The 24,041-nt window shown below is 35.3% G+C and overlaps 2 protein-coding genes across 2 annotated transcripts; both read right to left on the bottom strand.

Annotated features, from left to right (window-relative positions):
- Positions 1 to 1,849: 1,849 nt before the first annotated feature.
- On the bottom strand, positions 1,850 to 3,187 carry LOC123553190 (complement C1q-like protein 4). Its single transcript, XM_045342939.2, has one exon. It carries the CDS (start codon positions 3,012 to 3,014, stop codon positions 2,421 to 2,423), a length of 594 nt encoding a protein of 197 aa, XP_045198874.2. The 5' UTR covers positions 3,015 to 3,187; the 3' UTR covers positions 1,850 to 2,420.
- Positions 3,188 to 21,845: 18,658 nt separating this feature from the next.
- On the bottom strand, positions 21,846 to 22,445 carry LOC123552647 (complement C1q-like protein 4). The gene has a single exon (XM_045342390.2). It carries the CDS (start codon positions 22,443 to 22,445, stop codon positions 21,846 to 21,848), a length of 600 nt encoding a protein of 199 aa, XP_045198325.2.
- Positions 22,446 to 24,041: the final 1,596 nt, after the last annotated feature.

Here is a 24,041-nt window from a genome sequence, read left to right as displayed (position 1 = left end):
GTGACGTACGATTCAATATAGTCTTTTGAAATAATAACATTCATAATTGTCTAATTAGTCAAAAAATTGAAGAAAAAAAAAATGAAACTGAGAACAGAATAGAACAGAGCTTTGATTTTTCACCAAACTGTTTATGAGAACAATATGAATCAACATGAATTACATAATTTCCGACTGAAAACTAAATATCTTTGGAATATTGAAACATTCGACGACAGGAGAAAAACTAATTCAAAGAATGATTTTCTTATGAAATAATGTAATTTGCAAGTTAGGCGCTCATTGAAAGCTGTTGAGAGTGGGGAGAGAATGTGTACATTTATTTAAACAAAAGACAGCATGATTTCCACGATAAGCAAAGAAAGGGCGAAATTAACAGACGCGCAATATCATGCCTATTTCTGAAATCCATGCTTGTAAAAAAAGAAGAAAAATGGCATGCTTTCCATGAGTTTGCACGGTAGGATTATCTCTTTAGTACGGCCTACATTTTTGTCACGGTTTTGTTCGTGGAAAGCATGCAAAATAGCCACCTTTACAGCTAAAGACTTTAGTTTACACGATAAATTTGATTTCATGATTGAATTGTAAAGTATGTACAAACACATATCTGAATGGCATATATCATTGATTATACAAGTAACTTAGACACTATAAATAAGTAGAGGTAATTGTTTAAAAAATGAGTTCGGATCTCTATGATACAAAAAAACCAATGCTGATAAGAAAAATCAGAAATTTGATTCATAATTAAATAGATTCTTTCTTTTTTTGATTTCTATGGAAAACCTTGGGTCAAGGCCAGTTAATAAAACATGTGTGTGCGTGTTTGAGTAACATGTATGTTTTTTAAGTCTGTTAAATTGCTCGGGATTTTCTTTGCCATTGCCTGTCAAATACAGTATTGCTTAGTTTATCATTTTATTTTATCATGTTTTAGAGTAAACTTCTAGGCATGAAAGTTAAACAAAAGTACCGTTATATGGACAAGAACAATCAGGCAAAATGGGAATACATGTATCTTCATACAAATTTCTTTTTTCTCGAAGAAAACTATTATGCATGTTTTTGTGGGAAATCTCGTTTATGAAAAAATCATCGGATTTCAATGGTTAGCGGGATTCAAAGCTTCAAAAGAAAAGAAAAGAAATTTATTCAAATGTTTTCATTTTCTGTTACATGACAACACGAATTTCGCAATATTATAAGCTAACATAACTTTTTTGTTTTTAGAGAAATGTTATATAATTATCTTTACAAGAATAATATTTCTATATGAATCTATAAAACAACATGATTTATATCAAAAACTGGCTACTTGTTGCTTTCTGTGGAGTAATTTGCGAGCTTAATTTCCGTGTATTGCCTAGAGCAAAAATTTAGATCAATGTAAAATCCATGACAAAGAATATGAATGACACGACTTTAGCTAATCTAAGGGAGGCAATCCAATTTGAAGGGAATTGCTTTAAAACAGTCAATAATTAAGGGAGATAATTCTTGCAAATTCTCGTTAAAAGCTGACCATGGGAATCATGACAATTTTAAATATGCAATTACAATGCAAAAAAGACGGAAATCTTTCTTTGATGGTCATTGGCGCAATGTATATTTTTGTTTATTAAAGAAATAATTCCCGTCACGATATTTGATTTTATTTCCAACAAAAAATCTGTCATGTTTGAAATCATCATCGTGAATCCGTGACATGATTTTACCTAATTATGGTAAAAGTCACAAAAGTAAGTTTTAGTGGCATGTTTTTACTAAAGAACACGTCATTTCATGGACAACTATATTCGTTTGGCCTTTCAAAATTAAGTGGTATGAGAAGAACTTAGTAATATGCATTTACATATGTATTTAATCTTAGTTAATTAAATTTATTTTGTAAAAGGAAACTCAAACAATATGCTCTTTGGCTTAATATATAGTAAACAATGACAATGATTTCCTTTATATCAAGTGCAAAGTATTTCTTTAGGACACCTTGAACGTCTTCTAAAGCAGCAGTCCTACCCTTTATACAAATTGCTGCTAAACGCTTCCGAATGACAGATGTTGCATATAATGCCAAGGAAGATCTGCAAATTACTTTTATTAAGATTTACTGATTTTCTTGTAGGCTAGGAGAATATAAAACGAAAATTCCAGCAGTGCACTTATAATTTTTCAACTGTACAGATTAAATTTCAAAGATATAAATAAAATATGTTGTATAATCTTTTGTATGATCTTGTTTGAAAAAGTTCCCTGTACCCCAAAGCTTCCCCCTGTTTATACAAAAGATATTATATAATTATATCATAATGGCAATAGATACCATGTCAATCACTTTGATTAGTTCAATCTAAACAGTTGAGTCACAATTTTCACATTATTGTATATGGAACTTATACACATCGGTTTTAAGACAATTCTTAGTCAGCATTTATGAGAATAGCTGTAAACGAATTCCATCCATGATCTTGGTTTAAACTTGTAGACGTCCCGGCTGCTCGTTGTACCCATATCTTATCACCTACGTCCAAATGAATGCTCAAAGCTTCCGAACCACAGGTATGGTACTGGTTGTCCACAGAAAACACCCTGCCAATCACGTGATCATTCTTAACAATGTTAAGATCCATCCATTGTTTATTCGCGAACAGACACAAGGTCACACGAAACATGTAGACACCGGAAACAGGAGCGGTAAATTGTCCATTTTGGAAATCGTATGCTCCACCAATATTTGATATTTCCAAATCGTACATGACTCTTTCAGTGCCACTAAGGGGTGTTGTCTTAGATAGTCTTACATGGGCTGAAACGCTCGATTGCCTTTCCCCATGTTTTTCAAGTGTCAATATCCTTTCCGAGAGTCTTGCATTTTCATTTTGAAGGTTAACCAGTTTCTCTATTATTTGATATTCATACGCGAATCTTGAACATTCTGTTCCCGGTTCTTCCTGCTGGAGTCCATGTGCAAACAGCGACATAAAGACTAAAGTAAGATGTATAAACACGTTCATGTTTGAAATAACTGAACTGAACAAATCAGATGTTATTTACATGGAATCTCGCTATCGTGTTTATAAAAAATCTCACTACACCACCTCTCTTTGTTTGTACCTGAGTTAAACAAACATACGTTTAATTCGTTACAGTTGATTAAATCTAATTATACCGTTATCTGTGTATCCATGTGGAGGCTCTGCTATCATAAGAGATTTTGCTGACTGTTTTACTAAGCACTGTAAGTTAATAGGAGGATTCACATAAGCGGTTTATTTGAATTGTACATTGTCCCATTAGGGCCGTCGTGATATCGCTCTCGCCTCAGGTACTCGCGATACCATGGCAGAACGATAACATGATAGTGATGACACAACAGTACAAGAGCACGATGGTGACAGAGCGCAGATACGATGACGAAGACGTGATACTACGATGATACAATGGTGATGGAACAAAGCTAGACAGCACCACGACGGAAGTACGATATAACTTTGCGTGTCATCGTGCCTTCCAACCACCACCATCGTGCTGTCATGCTGTCGTGTCATCACCATCGTGCCATCGAAGTATCATGTCTTTGTCATCGTAACTTCGCTCCATCACCATCGTGCCTTCGCACCATCACCATCGTGCTATCGTAGTGTCGTGTCATCACCATCACACCATCTCACTGTCGTGGTATCGTTTGTACCTAAATGCGACAGAGATAGCACGATGGCCCTAACGGGACACCGTAGAACTATCATATCTTCTTACTGGTAACACGGTCCAATGCAACTTCAATTACGAAACGTGACACCGATGCTGATAAAACAAGTTGAAATAAACCCTAACATTTCTTTTAGTACATTTTAGGCTAGATGTATTTTCTCGCTAGTTTTATTTCAAAGTGTTTCAAAAAATGCCTATATTGTCGCTAGTTTTATTTCAAAGTGTTTCAAAAAAATGTCTATATTGTCGTCAAAGTAAAGAATTCCTTGGAATAAATCTAAAAGTATAAATGAGATAGGAATATTTTATACTTCACAATGCTATACAAAGTGATAACAGACAGGTGTTTCAAAAAAATGTCTATATTGTCGTCAAAGTAAAGAATTCCTTGGAATAAATCTAAAAGTATAAATGAGATAGGAATATTTTATACTTCACAATGCTATACAAAGTGATAACAGACAGGGCATTTATCAGTATTGTTGAGAAAGTATTTTGTGTTGCCTTTAAATATTGTTATTTCCCTCTATTTAATCCATTGTACCTAATAGATTTGACAAAATCTGAAGAGCGGTTGATCAGCAAGAGAGTACTTTTGCACAACCCGTGGAATATAACATGCCAATTATGTAATTATCAATTCTGCCTGCTGCCCATAACAAAATTTGTAAAACATATTTGTCAATAATGGTTACATCAACAAACCGAAAAGCCATATTACGAATGAGGTGTTCACTATTGAAATTGGAATAACATAACATGAATTTCGCATAGATACTTAATTTATACATTGAAAATATGATAGCTATGCTCAATTTAAATGATAGAAAATGTCCCCATTTGGTTAATTCTTCTATATACTAACTGCTAATAGAATAGTGTATATATAAAAGAAGGTGAAAATGACCAACGATACCAGCAGATACAATGCCTATATTTTGTTCAACTCCCGGATGTTTTGAATACAGATAACACAAGACTATTTTTAAAAAAAGTACATGGCCCCATAGTGCTTTATTTAGATAAAAGTGGTAATTGATACTGGGTAAATCCGGTGTGGGGTGAAATAAGTGGACCCATGAAAAAAGTGGACAGAAGGTCATATGCGCATGCGCAAACCTATATATAGCTAATGGGCGGAGCGCGCTTAATATAACCTCAAGGTACATCTCAAAACCTAAATTGACTAGTTACGCCCAGTAACTAATAAATCTCCTCTGGATTTATGGTATTTATCTAAGCTTCCGTGTATAAACTGGGCTAATATACTGGTATGACGGACTAAAAATCCTTATAAGGTCTAAAATGGTTTCTGTTTGTGTTCTTTCAGGTTATATTTTCTTATCGATTTTGTACTTTACATAGTCTTTGTGAATGAGTGGTCTAGGGCGCTGGCATTTTTGCATGAAATTTACAAATTTACAGCATTTTTTATTTAAAACAATGGTGATTTTGCCCAGTTGCTATCAAATTGTTAATTAAGAGCTATATGCCGTTTCTTTTTATTGTCTAAGAATGGCATGCTACAGGAATATACAAGTATATGAAAAATAAATATCCACATATAAGAGACACAGCTTAGGAATAAGTAGACAAAAGAAAGCAAATACGTGGACATAATACTAATAAATACGGTATTGGTAGACATAATAATAATTGGACAGGATGTAATTATTCAATACTACATTTATATAGCGCCCTTTACATGATAAACACCTTAAAAGGCGCTTTACATATAGCAGACACAGAGCGATCTGACCAGAAGGACGGAGTGAGATAAAGCCCCCAGAACAGATAAGGAGAACTCATTTTTAGATAAAGGCCAGTCAAGTTCTTTGACGTGCCCGGTGTACAGCAACGATACATGCGAAGCCGTTTTCCCTGGGAAGAACCAGTCCAGGCGTGTTAGTTAGGTGGGAGGCACTCAAGAGCATCTCAGAAATGTCCAGTGTCTGGACCAGGATTCGAACCCCGGGCCTCTGGATTGAAAGTCAAGCGTGTTAACACTATACTACCGGCCCACTAATAATATATATATGAGACACAGCTATGGTACATATATGGAAGACATAATAAGAATCACAAGGGAAATAAGTGGACACACTGCAGAGAAATGCTACACTTAATAACAATCTATTTATATAACAGACACCTGAGGAAATGGTAGGCATAATAAGAAACTTCTGGGAAAACTGGAAACGATATATATATGAGACACAGCTGGGGAACTGATAGACAAGAATCACCTTGGAAATAAGTGTACATATGGGACACAGCATAGGAACTGTACGACATAATAATAATCTTCTGTGAAAGAAGTGGACAAGATATAGAAAGAAGTGGACAAGGTATATATGAGACACAGATGAATAATTGGAAGACATAGTTAGAATCATCTGGTTAATAATTGAACACGATATATATGAGACACAGCTGAGGGATTGGAAGACATAATAAAAATCATCTGGAAAATAATTGGTCACGATATATGTGAGACACGGCTGAGGGATTGGAAGACATAATAAGAATCATCTGGGAAATAAATGGTAACGATATATATGAGACACAGATGAGAAAATGGTAAACATAATAAGATTCCATTAAGAAATAAGTGGATACGACATATGTTTATTTATTCTGTAGGGTTTAACGTCGCACCGACTCAGTTATAAATCATCATCAGTATAGCGACTTCCAGCTTTGATGGTGGAGGAACACCCCAGGTACCCCTCCGTGCATTATTTAATCATGAGCGGGCACCGGTGTAGAACCACCGACCTTTTGTAAGGCAGCTGGATTGTTCCTCATGAAGAATTCAACGCCCCGAGTGAGGCTCGAACCCACATCAGTCACGAAGGCCCCCTGGACACGATATATATGAGACGCAGCTGACGATATCGTAGATACAGTAAGAATATCCGGGTGAATAAGTGGACACAATATATATGATACACTGCTTAGGAAAAGGTAGATATAATTTGAATGTACTGGGAAATAAGTGGAAACGATATTATGATAATCTCCTTGGAAATAGGTGGACATTATCTATAAAAGACACAGCTGAGGATTTGGTAGATATGATAAGAATCATATAGGAAGTGGAAACAATACATATGGGACATAGCTGGCGAAATGGTAGACGTAGTAAAAATCTCCTGGGAAATAAGTGGGCATATGAGACACAGCTGACAAATGGCGGAAATAATAAGAATCTTCTAGGAAATAAATGGACACAATACATATGATACACAGCGAACGAAGTGGTGCACATAAAATGTAATAGGAATTTCTTGGGAAGTAAGTGGACACAGTAAATATGAGACACAGCTGAGGAATTAGTATACATAAAACAAAGTTCCTAGGAAATAAGTGGAAACGATATACTAGTATGAGAAACAGCTGAGGAAATAGCGGACATAATAAGACCTTCCAGCCGGGAAATAAGTAGACACGATATATATGAGACACTGTTGAGAAATACTTTACTTAATAAGAGTCTATTGGGAATTATGTGGACGCGATATATACCAGACACAGATGAAGAATCAATAGGCACAATAAGAATCTCCAAGGAAATAAGAGGACACAATACATACGAGATACAGCTAACGAAATGGGAGACATAGTTAGACAACGAAATACCTAAATACAATCACCATGAAAAGGCCGACAATTCATGCAAACAAGACTCCTCCTTTTATATCCGCCTGCCTCTGTTTAATAATGTTATATCAGTCACAATCTGTCTATCAAAATTAAGAAGTGACCAGTCATAAGTCAATCTGCATGTATGAGCGAAGCTGTGAACGAATTCCATCCTTGATCATTGTTCAAGCCTGTAGACCGACCATCGTCCCGTTCAATCCAAACATTGTCATCAACATTCAAATGAATACTTATGCTATTTGATGTACAAGTAACATACGCACTGTCTGCAGAACGCAGTTTCCCTATCACAGCCCCGTCATGCACAATATTCAGATTCATCCACTGTCCATTGCTCAAACACGCGGAAAGATGGACCAGATAAATGGCGCTGATATTCTTTAGACCGGAAAAAAAGTTATATTTTCAACCACTATCCATTATTTGCGAAGCGCAAAAGGCAAATATTAAAGTATCTTTTTTTTTAACGTTGTTAAAGTCTATTTTAAGTGGTTCGCTTTATCACAGGCCCGATTGCCATTAAGGCATTGAACATTTGTTGATCATTTTCGCGAACAGGATTTTTTCTACAGAGTAGATTTTACTTCAACTTCTCAGAGTCGTAAATAAACATTATGGTCTATAAAATGGTGAAATAAAATATATATGTCTGTGTGCTTGTGTTTGAGATATTTGCCCATGAATAAAGAGATTCGCATATTAAGCGATGATTTTAAGTCATTATTTGGAATTATTTAATGTATCTAACGTTTTCATATCAATTTTTATCTTTAGAAAGATAGTAACGGTTGATGAAACGTGCAGAAGTACCTTAAAATATGTAAACAAAATTACAGTTAATAAAATAGAAAAAGTGGAAACTCCACAGGTCGCTCAACCTTAAAACGTTTTTGTTTAATACAAAGAGTTAAGTTCATCCTGTTTTGCTTAAAAGCTTTGTGGCATAAAACTGCTGTCTGATTAACGTTTTAGCTTTGCGACAATTTAAAAGTTCTAAAAATTTGGCCATACGTAGGTGTGTATAACAACATCAAGTAATATACTGAACTCTTAATAGTCTATGTAATAGATAAATCATAGCAACATGGTATTCATCTTCTGCGTTATTTGTTTCACATAATCTAAGATAAATCGCCGGTTCATAGATAAGAAGTAAAACTTTAAAAATTAAAACTGTAAAGATTAATTTCTGAATTTCTGATATCATCTAATAAAACACTTATTGATAGGATTGTCTGGCAATAGTCTTTCGGACCCGGGGTAATAGGTTACAGTTTTGACTATTGACCGGCAAGCTATTACATATGTAACAAATTAATTTCTTTTACATTAATAAACATATAACCTTAATTGGGATTTATATGCAAACGGTCATATAACTGTTTTTCACATATTCAAGCAGTGAACATATTATATCTATTTTTAAACGTTTGCTAGTTTCATCTTTACAGATAAATTTCTTTGATTCTGGTTTCATCAATTCTTAATTATCTCATATTGTACAATAGCTAAAGAAAGATTATCCCTGAGGGAATACTATCTAGAAAATATTACACATATGTCTTTGGTTCTCACGGCAGGTCACACTGCAAATAATATTGAATGAATTTTAACTGAGTGTTCTTTTGTTTTGTTCACTCTCGCATTGCTATGCATGTTTAGTATATTTTGTTCTTATAACGATGAACTGTACATGTTCAAGTTATATCAATAAATTACTGTTCTGTTCTGTTCTGTTCTGTTCTGTTCTTAAAACAATGCCTCAGGTGATACTTAAATTATTTCTTTAGGTGTATCTTTCGTTACCTTTTACACAGACAACGAAAGATTTTTATGAATGATGGAAAAATGGTCATTAAAATAACTTTAAAACATATATAGCACCAGAAAGTACTCAGTTTCCTGGCTTACCTGACGTCTGTTTTCAGAGTTATTTATTTCCATTGAAAATTGCCTCCATGATTTAGTTGTTATGGTCTCTGACTTCGAATAACTTGCCATTCGCCGCTGCGGGTTCGAAATCTCGTTTAGATTTTACAATTCTTTCATGTGAGAAAGTAATCGATTTGGCTTACGGAATGCCACTGGTGTTACTTATTTGCCCGCCCGTGTCTGATATAATGCGCGAAGGGCCACCTGGGGTCTTCCTCCACCACCAAAGACAGGAAGGTCGCCATATGACCTATAACTGTGTCGGTGTGAAGGTAATCCCAACAAAATAATGTGTTGTCCAAACAAAGGAGTCTTGGCATTATGTTAAATGTGCATTTTCAATGCAAAAACGATGGTAATCTCTCTTTGATTGTCATCAGCGCAATATACATTTTTGTTTATCAAGGAAATAATTTCCGTCACTATGTTTATTTATTTACGCGAAAAAATTCCGCAATGTTTGAAATCATCATAAGATCGTGACATGGTTATACATATGATAAGTAATAGAGGATATAACATGAGTGTCTTTTCATATCGAATTTATTAAACGAGAAAATGCGAGGCTCTGCCGAGCATTTTAACAATTTTATTCAACGAGTTTAATAAATCCAGTGTGGACAGTCACAAATGTAAATTGATATTCTTTTCATCACATGTTAGCTTCTCCTGCCGAAACATTAAAAAATCTACATTCTTCAACTATTATAAACAAGTCAATTTGACCAACGTCTCCTATACTTTGATGACGTCGACGTCAAAGCTTTAGTGTATTATCAATTTTATTTAATGGCTTTATTTCGCTCCCGCGACGTCAAACATGTGATAAACAAAATTATCACATTTTTGACGTCGCGGGAGTGTAATAAAGCCATTTAATAAAAACGATAATACACTAGTGTAATAAAGCTTTGGCGTCGACGTCGTTTATAGTATTTGAAACGTTGGTCAAATTGACTTGTTTATATAGTAAAAGAAAGTAGAATTTTTGAAGTTTCGACAGGAAAGACTAATATGTGATAAAAAGAATATTACATTTGTGACTTTTCATATTGAATTTATTCAACTAGTTGAATAAAGTTGATAAAATGCTCGGCAGAGCCTCGCATTTTATCATTTTATTCAACTCGTTTAATAAATTCAATATGAAAAGACACTCATGTAATATCCTCTATGTAAGGTTTAGCTGTTTTTTAGTTATGAAAGTTGGTATATCTTAAATAAAGAACACGCCATTTCATTGGCAACTACATTAGTTTGGCCTTTCAGTATTAAGGGTTATGAGAACTACCTAGTATTACGAGGGATGTTCGAAATGAATTGCTTATTTCTATCTGGAGACTTCAAATTTCAAGTTAGCCCAAAAGGGCTCATTTCATGCCCTCGAAGTACTCCCCGTGGCTAGAAATGCAAAGTTTCAGCCGATGTATCCACTTCTTGAAGGCGTCACGGTACGCTGATTTGGGCACAGTGATAAGGTACTGATGAATGGCAGATCCAAGTGCCTGTCGGGACTGGTATTTCCGCCCAGCAAGGAATGGTTTCAATTTCGGAAACAAAAAGAAATCACATGGGACAAGGTCTGGGGAATACGGGGGGTGAGGCAAAACAGTTACTTTTTCTTTCTTCAAAAACGCCGTAACTATTGCGGAGGTATGAGCGGGGGCATTGTCATGTAGAAGACGGACATGTTTAAAACCAGTGGCAGGGCGTCGTTTCTGATAATACTTTTTCAGTTTCTTCAGTACTACGTCTTTGTAGTTCTTTCCGGTGATGCTTTTGCCCTTTTTCACCGGCACTTTTATTGCAACTCCTTCACCAGAGAAGAAGATTGCATACAAAACCTTCTTTGCACTCAAAGAACGTTTGGCAATTATTGGGCGTTTGCTGTGTTTAGTGGCCCAGATCTTATTGCTAACCTTTCTGACGCAAAATAATGGACCCAGGTTTCATCACCTGTTACGACATTGGCAAACTGCTTTTTGTCATATTTTGGAAACATCTGAAGCAGCTTTTTGGAAACTTTAACCCGTTGCCTCTTTTGCTCATCAGTCAACAGATGTGGCACCCATCTAGCAGAAATATTTCTGACTTTCAAATGCTTCTTCAAAATAAGGTGAACCGTTGATAGTGATATGCCTACCTTTCGTGCAATATCACGAACTGTAAATCTGGCATCTCCTTCAATGATGTCCTTTATTTTGGAAACGATTTCTTTACGAGATGCAAATTTTGGCCTACCTGATTTCGGTGCATTTTTGATGGACTCTACACCAGACTCAAATTTCTTTTTCCACCGCCGAACTGTGTCATAAGACACACAAGAAGGTCCATAAGCAGTAGAAAGTTCAGTCATCAGCTGCTATAAAGAACAACCAAGTTTTGAGCGAGCTTTGATGTAAGCCCGTATTTCATCTTTCTTGTCGACGCTTCTACCAACCATTTTTACTACAGTGGTCAATGATTGCGTGTATTCAAATGGCAAATTTTATGTCTTACACTTATGGCCAGTTTTTCAACTCTAGCACTAAGAAAGGCTCAAACCAGTATTAGTTAGGCCATCGCTCAACCTTGTTTTCTAACGGATTTTTACTAATACTCGGCGGGTATATTTGCGATGTATTAGCTAAGCCTTGGTCACACACTATGAACATGTAGATACAGTCATCGGACCGTTTCGCTGTATTTTTTCATATATAAAACGTGTTACTTTGGTGATTTACTACTTTCGAAAAATAAATTATCATAGAAATCATAGAAAAATACAAAGACACATTAAAACACAAAAGCACTAGCGCCCGTCCAATGAGTGAAAAAAATATTTGCTGGGAAAAAAGGTGAATTTATTTCAAGGTAACACTACATGGATTCGTATGTTTGCCCGTAGTCTTGTTGTTTTCATTATTCCTAAATGTTCCACCTTTCATTTACAAAACACGTGTAATATGCACTTGTAATTAAATGCATTTGTAAATTTAAACCAATAGTACAGGTACTCAAATTGCACTTGCAAATGCATAAATTTCAAAATCCACGAGTCATTGAAAGGAGACGTATATATAAAGACGTGCGTATCCATATATATATATATTCACCTATATATTTGTGCGTTACATGTATTTATAATTAATTACATGCACTTATAAATTTATGATTGCACGTATATTTTGAAACGTATACAAACGTAGCTAATATTGAAGAGATGAATCTGTTACATTTTAAGCTCGAGTTTTCGAAAAAAAAAATAGAGCTTTTGCACTCTCTCCAGCGTCGGCATCGGCGTCGCCGTTGGTTTAAGTTTTTGTTTTTTTTAATAAAGTAAAACATCTGTAATACTAGCTTTACTGAAACGAAATCTATCCAAAAGTCCAAATCGTCGTACATAACGAAAGGGTTTGCTCAGTCCCGTATCATTCCCGACCTCCTCAACATTTCTGCTTTAACTTCATACTGGAAATTTAAATCCATGTCTAAATATTCCGCCTCCATCTTTTCTTAAACCACCTATGCCCCAGGTTTAAAATAACAATAGAAAGATAAGCAATTGCTGATACCGCTCAAAGTAGAAAAATCCAATTGATGGTTTAACTTTTGTCGAGCCCCGTTATTCACGTGCTGACTAAATCGTTGTAAATATATCCGACACGGCTTAAGTCAGAGCTTAAGTCATTACTTAATAGTTGAAAAACTGGCCATTAGTCTAACATGTACATTTATACACCGTTGTGTAGGTATTGAATAACCCTATACAGGTAGGTATTGGTTTTTATCGTGCCTCACGTGGACATCGAGCTAGAGGACAATAAGCAATTCATATCGAACACTCCTCGTATGTATATGCATATGTATTCAGTCTCCGAAACTTAATTGTCAAACAAAGCTCAAAGTGCTCTGTCGCTGAATATGTGGTAATCAATGGCAACGATTCGCTTAATATCATATTATTTCTTCTGAAGCAGTAGTCCTGCAATTTAAGGGGACGCATATTGCTACATTCACAGTTCATATAGCAATGCGGAAGGGGTGCATATTCAAGAAATCGATGGTGGGAAAATAAAAAACATATTCCTAAACTGATATAATACTGATGGACACCTGTAATATTCAGTATTTTGTAGATAAGGATGTGGTACTATGAATGTAATAGGAAAACAGAGGTCTTTGTGAAAGTACATTCAACACAAAATATTAAGCTTTTGTATAAGGAAAAAAACAGGTTTTTTACAATAACAGTGTTCCAAATAATGTTGAAGGGATGAGATTTTCTTTCTAACACACCACGTTTGCTTAAACATGTAAAAATTTAACGCCACGTCTGTTCATCTCGGGATGGACGCCATATTTGTCATTGATAAAAAATGTAAACAAAAAAATCAGAGTGGGATTAGCATTGCAAGGGCATAACATGACATTCTACACAATGAATACCTTAGAACAGATATCTAAGATGCTACACAGGTCAGGCGGGTTAAATGCATAATGTCGATCACTTGAAATTCATCTTGAAAAGGTGGTTAATTTTAGTTTGTTTACATGGTTTTTAATTTTCCCACGACTTCTCGGCGATTCACTGCAAATGTATTACTGCGCCGGACGAAAGGTAACTCTAATAAACAACGGGAGACAACTTAGGTGTCAGCACGTGTACGATTTTTAAAAAAACATATCGATGATTATAATTTCTTATCAAATAATGAATCCTATTCAGATATTCGTCTTTAATATTAGAAAATTATTAATTTCTGTGGACATTTGTCAAATAATATTACTTACAGTGGACTACTTTGCGCATCAAACTGGTTTCCGCTTCAGTTGTGAGGCACTTCCGTTATACTTTTTGACAACAATAACAAAACACAAAATGAATCAATAAAGTCACTTATAAACCGACTGCTACTTAAATCAGTGTAAGTAAAGTTGTTGTTAAAACATTATACATGTTCGTTACGTTATGATATAAAGTTTATCTTGAACTGCATAATCCATTAATTACGTTTAGATGATATTGCATTTACAACTTATTTGACCCCGTTTTTACGTGAATGACAGCATTCTCGTGCAACTCGTGCAAACAGAATTATGAAAAGTATGGTGGAGAATTCAAGGACAAATTATAAATTACATTAAAGTGAGGATAACTGTATATTCGTCCAGTTTTGATCATTGACATTCCTGCTGTTTATTAGTAACTTTTGTGAACAAGATTAGAATGTTGCTTTTGCACATATACACATTGATTGGACCTCTCAACCAAATTTCATACCTTATTTTTGGGATTTTTAAGACAATACAATTCAAAAGCTTGTTGAATGTGTTTTGATATTTAAGTGCATTGTAGTTCATGAATACCAAGTTAAAAAATTAATAATGGCAATATTTCTAGGCCTTTATTGTAAGCCACTAGACTTCTGTAACGATAAATGTTTAATGTATTAAGGGGAATGTACTCTTTTAGTTTTGTAATGTGGCATTCCTTGACCACCGTATCTTTTCTTATGCACTACTTTGTAAACAAACTAAATAATGTGTTTTAGCTCACATATGCGAAATGAAAAGCAAGACAGTGAACTTATTTCACATTCTTTCTTTAAATTAGAATCTGTAGGACATTGATAAATGTTTGGACAAAATGAAGCACTATTATTTTCGCACCAAAAAGTCTTAAATTGTTGACTTTGAATGTACACAAGAAGTCTTATGTAATTCAACAATAACTTTCTTGTTTCAGTTTTTCTCATTTTTATTTTAGTGAGCAATCCTTTGTGTACTTATAACAGTTGAAACAGTATTCATTTCATTTACCAAAACCTTGTACTTTTTTGCAGGTAAATTTTATAATACCCCACCCACTTTTTTCTAATTTCAAAGTATGCGTCCCCTTAAACAAATTAGTGCAGAACGTTCAGGAATTACGGACAGTAGATAACATAAGGAAAATTCTAGCAGTGCACTTATAATTCTTCAAATGTACAGATACAATTTCAAAGATATGAAAACTGTTGTATAATCCTTTGTGTGGTCTTGTTTGAAAATGTTCTCTGTACCCAAAAGCTTCCCCCTGTTTATACAAAAGATATTATATAATTATATCATAGGTACCATGTCAATTACTTTAATTAGTTCAATCTCAACAGTTGTTATGGATCGCACAGGAAAATCATCATATTGAACTTTGACCACCAATTGTGACCTTAACCTTTCAGTTGGGATCTGTGTATTGCGCATGACACACTGTCTCATTATGTGAAACATTTGTGTCAAGTAATATTAAAATCCCTTGATGGATGACAGAGTTATGGACCGGACACGTAAAAAAGCCTTTTGACCTATGACCTCCGAGTGTGACCTTGGCCTTTAGGCTAGGGGTCCGTGTGTTGCGCATGACACATCACCACATTATGGGATACATTTGTGCCATGTCATATTAGAATCCATTCAAGAATGACAGAGTTATGGACCGGAAAGAAAAAGAAACACTACTGACATTTGACCTCAATGTGTACCTTGGCCTTTGAGCTAGTTGTCTGAGTGTTGCGCATGACACATCGTCTCATTATGGGATACTTTTATACCTAGTAATTTAAAAATCTCTTCAATGATGACAGAGTTATGGACCGGTCAAAGAAAAAACACTTCCGATTTTGACCTATGAGTGTGACCTTTACCTTTGAGCTATGCATGTCGTCTTTTTTGGGATACATTTGTGTCAAGTAATATTAAAATCCCTTCAAGGATAACAGTGTTATGGACCGGACAGGATAAAAGCCCTACTGACATTTCACCTCAAAGTGTGACTTTGACCTTTGAGCTAGGGTTCTGGGTCTTGTACATGACACATTGTCTTATAAGGGAAACATTTGTGCCAAATTAATATTAAAATCCCTTGATGGATGGTTGAGTTACAGACCGCAGACCGGAGATGGAAAAGGCCCTGTTCACATTGACTCACAAGTGTGACATTGACCTATGAGCTAGGGGTCTGAGTCTTTCGCACGACACATGGGAACATCTTTGCCAAGTAATATCAAAATCCCTTGATGGATGACAAAGTTACAGATCGGACACGAATTCGGGACGAACGAACGAACGAACGGATGGACGGACGGACGGACGGACGCTGCAATGAATAGATGCCGCTCCCTAAGTGTGGGGGCATAATAAGGCGAATGTTTAAACAGGATAATCAAGTTGTCCGTATATCTCGACCGAAATGGGCGTTCCGATCTTATCTTTAAAACTATGTACATATTAATCGTACTGAATGTTGCTGAGTGCCCTATATCAAAAGGTTTTCAAGGGACTGAGGTTGGTTTTGTTCAAAGATAGGAAAATGGCGTACTTTCATTTCAAATTTTATCCAATATTGGGCACATTAGATATTTAGTATACTATAAAGAAATTATACCGTCATGCGTATGAATTCAACCGCCAACATTTTAAAATGAATGTTGTTGCTCGCATTCGCTCTGATTTTATTTATTGTGTATTACTTTATCGAATATGCGAATATAGATATATATTACAAACTTGAAATACTAGCTAAATCATGCATTGTGTCTCTGAAATGGATAGTGAATGAAACAAAAACCCTTCTAGGTTTTATTTTGGTTTGATTTTTCTTATCACTCTACCAGAATATCGATTATTAACTATTGTACACAGGACTATGAAATATTATGTGATAAACCATAATAATTATAATACATGTGTCTGATGTTTAATGGATTTAATGTTATTTTTTGTGCTTTTAGACGTGTATTAAACCACACTTGGACCGTCTAAACGCACAAAAAATAACATTCAATCATAAACTGCTTGTTACAAAAATGATACAGTTTCTTTTCATACTACAAAATATAAAAAGTAAGGGGTAAATTTCCCGAAAGCACAGAGCATCCCAAACACAGCCATAGAGCCATGCATCGCAAAGTAGGCCCACAACAAAAAGAAGCTGTAACGGGAAAATATTGTAGACGGGTTGCTTCAAACATCCAACAACAAGTACATTATAAATATATGCAAAATGCAGCAAAATGGGGGTAGGGTGGTAAAGGGTAGATAATAGGGTCGGATATGTTGGGGGAAGGTGGAGCAAGGATGAATATTCAACATGGAAAGCCACGTTCCTTAAGCGCAGTATTCCTACAACGTTGCAGACACACCCGTACAAAAGACAAACACACACACACATACACACATGCACGCACATACGCACGCACGCACGCACGCACGCACACACACAACTAACATACACAGATAAACAAACATACAAGTAAGAAAAAACAACACTGTGGGGCACCACCCATGACAAACACGCACAGATACACACACATAAGCAGAAAAAAAACAACAGTCGGGCACCGGCGGACAAAATCATGGTGGGCACGATAACTTACTCATGGTAAAAGGAGAGAGGCAGCAAATGCTAGGAAGCGTAAATGCAAGGGAAAGGGATAGGATGGGGTGATGGCGGTAATAGGGGTAGTGAGTAGAAAGAGGAAAGAAACGCTAACAACAGACAACACAGCATACACAACAAAGTACGAGACGGGCAGAAAATAGGGGCACCGCCTTGAAACGGTCAGTAACCTATAAAAAGGAAACTGGGGGTTTAGGGCATGCCAACCTCGCACTTATCCTATTTTCAACAAGTTAGACAAGACAGTGTAAATAAGATCACACCCCGCTGAGAAAGGCTCTAACATTAGTGACAAAATACCAGATCATATAAAGTAAAACATAAAAATAGGGTCAATCTAAGGTAGAATTACTAGTGTATACAACAACTTGTCTGAAGTCAAAGCACCAAGAGCCTATCTTTTAATGGCATAACTAAGCAAGCTGCTAGACAAAATTCCACTTCCTCCGTCCGTTTTTGCAATATTTGGGAGAAAAGCATCAATGAGTCTTACACTTTATTAGTCATCTTAACATCAAATAGGAAAGCGTAGCTATTAACTGTAGAGGGGTCAATCACCAAACATGCGCTATGCTTAAGATAAGCCTTATGTTTAATTTTTCGAATTTTATAAACTACATCTCCATAGTATACCGGATTTGTAATACCAAGTTTATAAGTGTTTTAAAGTGGAATTATGCACATTTTTCAAGTAAAAATCCAGCTGATATAGATGTGTGTAAAAATGGTGGAGGAAATTATAGCTTTTAACCAATATACCAAACTTTTCCTGTGACCAGTACGAAATAATAAATTTCCAAATATGAATTTTCTTATTTTGATTGGGGCAGTTTTTTTTTTGTTTTTTCTTTTTTTTAAAGTCAAATTACACGCAGGAGTTGCTTCCCTTCAACTTCTGAGACCTCTACCTATAGGTAAGGGAGATCACTGCGTAGAAGATTGTAGAAAAGAACCATTATTTTATTAGTCCGATTTCTGTATTTCTAAAGCATCAACTTCAAATACTTATGTGGCAGTATCGTTAATTTAACGCATTTAAATGCACAGCAACCGAAAATTGCTTTTATAAAACATTTACCAAAAACACACTATGTGCAGTAAGATGCGCGTAATGCCACTTTAAGGTTTGTGTTATATTTCTTTAAATGTCCACACGATCTGTATTAAAATTTAGTGAAAGCCCTTCCGTAGTTTGTGATATCAGTAACCCTAATGTAATATTTGTTTGGTGATATATAGATTTCTACCAATAAAATCCTTTAACTTTGAGCAAGCTCTTTCAAAACGAATAAATTGCAAATTATAGGCACCGTATGATGCCGCTCGAGGGACATCTCCATCAAGGTGGGGGAGGGGGAGTTGAAATCGTCTCTCTTATCATATATTTTTGTTTCTAGATTACCATTCACAATAGTTAAATTTAAGTTCGAAAATGATACTTCTAAGTCTGAGGTTTTAGCCTTGTTAAGCTGTAACTCTTTTGGATAAATGTGTTTCAGCTTTTCTGAAAAAAATATAGGTTGTCAATATTTAGAATATCATCAAAGTTCCATAAATTATTTCAAATTGTGTCTCAGTGGACAAACTGAGCATGAAATCTCGTTCATAACAGTATAAGAATAAATCGGCAATGAGTGGGGCGCAGTTAGCCCCCATCGGAATATCAATTACTTGTCTTTAAGTTGATAAATATATTATCTAATAGAAACCTTAGAGCTTCGCAACCCTGATCACAACTCCATAAGGTGTATCTTTTAAATTTACTGATAGAAAAATATGCTCTAGTTTCATTACATACTAGGTAGCTAAAGTTTCGAATTTTAGCACATATGACTGAAACTTTATTTTTATTACAGTTTAACGTCATAAAATATACGAGTTCGTAAGTAAAAACTAGTTTGATAACAATATATATTTACATTCTCTATATATTTTGTATAGAAAGAAAAAAAAAACGTTTATTTTCGTTGTAATAATATCAACGGCTCTTTCGGCGACACTGCCCGTCCGATCTGACGTCATTCACAAAACCATAAAAAATGGTGTCGTTCAAATGTTCAAAAAGTCTTTCAAAAGAACCTTAAATTATAGTTAATGCAAATTGCTCTGACAGTAAAGATCAAAATTAAACCGACACGACTATATCATATTTCCCTGGATTTAACGAGGTTTTAAATGTTTTAAGTAAAAATTACGAACTGTATTTTTATTGGAAGGTGAATTACAATGGAGAGTGGACGGGTCTGTTAGACTGTTCTATTTAGATTTTGAAAAGATCGATATATGTTCTAATACTAATGGAAAGAAAACCACGTATATTTATTGTAGCGAGCTACTGTAACAAATGGAAATAATATAAGGGTTGAATATCATTTTTGTACGTTTGTACGGGTATGAACCACACTGATACTTCTTTCAAAGCATCCAAGAATTGCTAGTGCGTTTCATCGATAACTTGTCCCTCTGTTGTGTGTTCAAAACATCGCTTGGGATGAAGAAGTCTTTTTATGTGAGGGGCCGTCCTTCCGAGGTTCGGTGGTTTAACCCCATTAGAAGCAAGTCCCTGGGAGTAACCATTACCAACAACCTGAACTGGGGAACGCACATAAATACTCAGCTCTTTAATTTCTATGTAGAAACATCCAGGCTTGTTCATCAGCTGCCTGTCTTATCAGAGAAAATACTTCTTCCACCTGTTGTCCACACCAAGGCAGCCAAACACAACAATTGCAGCAGCGTCTCTCCCATGCAACATGACTTAAATTGAACTACACTGCAATATCGAAATGACATATCCTGATGTACCGTGCTTTACAAGATTAAAAATAACACTGTTGAAGTTTCTAAATCCTTCTCCAACTAACACCAGAGGCCATAACCAACTCTTCAAACTGATACGCTGCAACAGCACCATCTTCCAACACAGATTCTTTCCGGTCACGGTAACTTTGTAGAATAACCTCCCATAAACCACCGTAGACCCTTACATCGGAAATATTCCGGATGACACTGGCAACTCACCCCTTCTGGATACGCCGTTTGTCTTTAACGTTTTTAACTTTTGTACGTAGGGAGACAACACTTGGCATCTTTTAAGTCGACTCTGTCTGCTGCTCATGTACAGTTTTTATCCTTTTTGCTAGAATATTCTAGTAAGAGGGATACAATTACTGAGGGTGATATAAACATGTCGTTGTGGAGTTAAACCCAACTAAACAAATAATTAAATAGATGTCCCGTGTAGTATTCCCGGTAAGAAAAGTCAGCGTCAGATAGTATAAAGATCCTTTTTAGATTAATATACAGTTATCATAAAAGTCTGATCATCCCGTGGCAACAAGCATAAACTTATTTTACTATTCAATTTCTATGATTATAACGCATAAGAATACGTGATTTATTTTTAAGTGAATAGTACTTGACTATTGAAAAGTCAAACAGCTGCAAAGAAAATCTGGTTTTGAAATATATTTGATTAAAAACTACTCAAGTGAAATATTTGAAGAATATTATTAAATTCAGAAGAGAAATCGCAGACTTCCTGCAGAAAATGTTAGCTAGAATAGACTCCATTTAGAATTAAGAAAATGCACACTATTGGTGATGAGTCTAGTTATCTTTTAGAATGTTCAACATTTAATATTGTAAGAAAAATATCCCTTAAACCACAATATATAGAGAACCCTAATATTTTATATCTGTAACATTAATTACAACCAATCTTGACAATATGTTGAATAAAGAAAGCTATGAAATCCTTAAAATATTTGAGTGACTGTTATTCATATATTATTCAATGGAAATTGTGATGTATAGAAACTTCTTGTCACTCATTATTGTCCTTAATATGATTTGTATTCCTTTTTGTTATATATTCTCTATTCACACAAGGAACGCCTTGGACATTAATTGAACATTTAAGATAAGCAGAATGAATTTCACTTGTTGATTTCATATAGTGTCCATTGTCTACCTATTTACAAAATCACTAAGTACATTCACCGTGAAAATACCGACATTCATGCAAACAAGACTCTTCCTTTTATATCCGCCTGCCTCTGTTTAATGTTATATCAGTCACAATCTGTCTATCAAAATTAAGAAGTGACCAGTCAAGTCAATCTGCATGTATGAGCGAAGCTGTGAAAGAATTCCATCCATGATCCTCGTTCAAGCCTGTAGACGAACCATCGTCCCGTTCAATCCAAACATTATCCTCAACATTCAAATGGATACTTATACTGTTTGATGTACAAGTAACATAAGCACTGTCTCCAGAACGCAGTTTCCCTATCACAGCCCCATCATGTACAATATTCAGATTCATCCACTGTCCGCCATTACCCAAACAAGCGGAAAGATGGACTAGATAAATGCCGGATACAGGTGCGGTAAATTGTCCCTTTTGAAAATCGTAGGCATCGCCCACATTGGTCACAGCTATGTCATACATGACCCTTTCCGAGTTGCCAAGTGGTATTGTCTTGGATAGACGAACATACGCCGATACCGCAGTGTGTTTATTTTGTTCAAGTTTCTTGATTCTCTCCTCAAGCCGTGCGTTCTCATTTTGAAGACTGATTAGTTTTTCAATGACCCGATACTCACAAGCAAATCTGGAACATTCTACATCCGGCTCTAGTCCATATGAACGTCCTTGAGCAAAAGGATTTAAGCACAATGTAAGTAAAACTGCATATCTATGCAATTGGCTCATGATTGCTTATAAAGTAGAGTTTTCAAATATATATATATATATATATATGCAACAGACAAAATATTTAACACGTTCCCTGATCTGGATGAATCGTATTTATGTCCTGAGTTCAAGCAGTTGTTTATTCATAATGCCTGCTATCTACATAAAGCAGACTGCAACTTTCTTCGGGAAAATGCTAGATAAATACATTTATATTTGTATTGCTTCTTACAATATAAACAACTTTAAACGAACTAGAGTTTAGGATCACATAATTTGATTGAAATCTGTGTTTATAACAAATCTTTCTATACAGAGGAAATGATTATTTCGACTTCTCAAAAATGTTATTTGTAAATGAAACACCGTGGTTAAAATGATACAATTTTAGTGGTTAGGAGGAATTTGAGATAGTGTCTGTAGGAATGTGATATCAACATCATATACTTAGTAACTCGGCATTGCATGCAAACAAAATTGATGACAAGAGCAACTGTTTTGCGAAAATAGAGAAAGAAAATTTAAATACTTGGTAATTACTCTTTATAACAATGACAACTGGTCTAGAACGCAGAAAAGCATTGCTCAGCATGCGCCCTTTGCTTTTGTATTATTTGATAAAAGTATTCAAACAGAATTGCCTGTTTCACAGAAATTTGAGTTATTTGATACCCTTAATGCATTTATTTTAAGTTTTGGGGCTGGAATATAGGGGTTTACTGCAAAAGATGTAGAACCGATTCATACAAAATTCATAAGAAATATACTTGGCATTAAGAAGTCTACTTTGTCGGCATTGTATGGTGCAACAGGGAGATTTCCATATTTGGATTACAACTAAAAATGACCATGCTAAGATAAAGGATGAAAAAACACCTCCCTAATGAAATAGGTGTATTATTTATACCGACAAGATGCTAATTTAAATAATAACTACAATAAAACAATTGGGCACATCAATTTAGACAGTTCATAGATTCTCACGGATTTTCTCAAGAGTGAATTAATCTTGATTCCATTGATATTCCATAAGAAATTATTAAACAAAGACTTTTTGATACTTATTTCATGTAAGATGCTGTCGTATGTGATTTTAAAACAAGATTTTGAATTAGAGAAATATGTAAGGGTTATTTCTGAAGGTAAATGAGCCGTGCCATGGGAAAACCAACATAGTGGGTGTGCAACCAGCATGGATCCAGACCAGCCTGCGCATCCGCGCAGTCTGGTCAGGATCCATGCTGTTCGCTTTTAAAGCCTATTGGAATTGGAGAAACTTGTAGCGAACAGCATGGATCCTGACCAGACTGCGCGGATGCGCAGGCTGGTCTGGATCCATGTTGGTCGCAAACCCACTATGTTGGTTTTCTCATGGCACGGCTCAAATATTAAAATGCCATGTGCAGATTTTGAACTTGCTCACATAGACTCCGTATTGAAACAGGCAGGTACAAAAAACTAACCATACTATTAAAGAGAAGACACAATATGTGTTTTGTCCATATTATCGTGAGCTAAGAAGAATAATGTTTTCAATCGTATTATTGTCATCTGCCGAACATTAACAAATTTGAAACTCTTATTTCTTCATCTTTCAATAAAACCTCAAATTAC

This window comes from Mercenaria mercenaria, chromosome 4 (assembly GCF_021730395.1).
Source record: "Mercenaria mercenaria strain notata chromosome 4, MADL_Memer_1, whole genome shotgun sequence".
NCBI classification, from domain to species: Eukaryota; Metazoa; Mollusca; class Bivalvia; order Venerida; family Veneridae; genus Mercenaria; species Mercenaria mercenaria.
The sequence above is the reverse complement of the archived record's forward strand: the minus strand, read 5'-3'. Positions and strand labels throughout refer to the sequence as shown.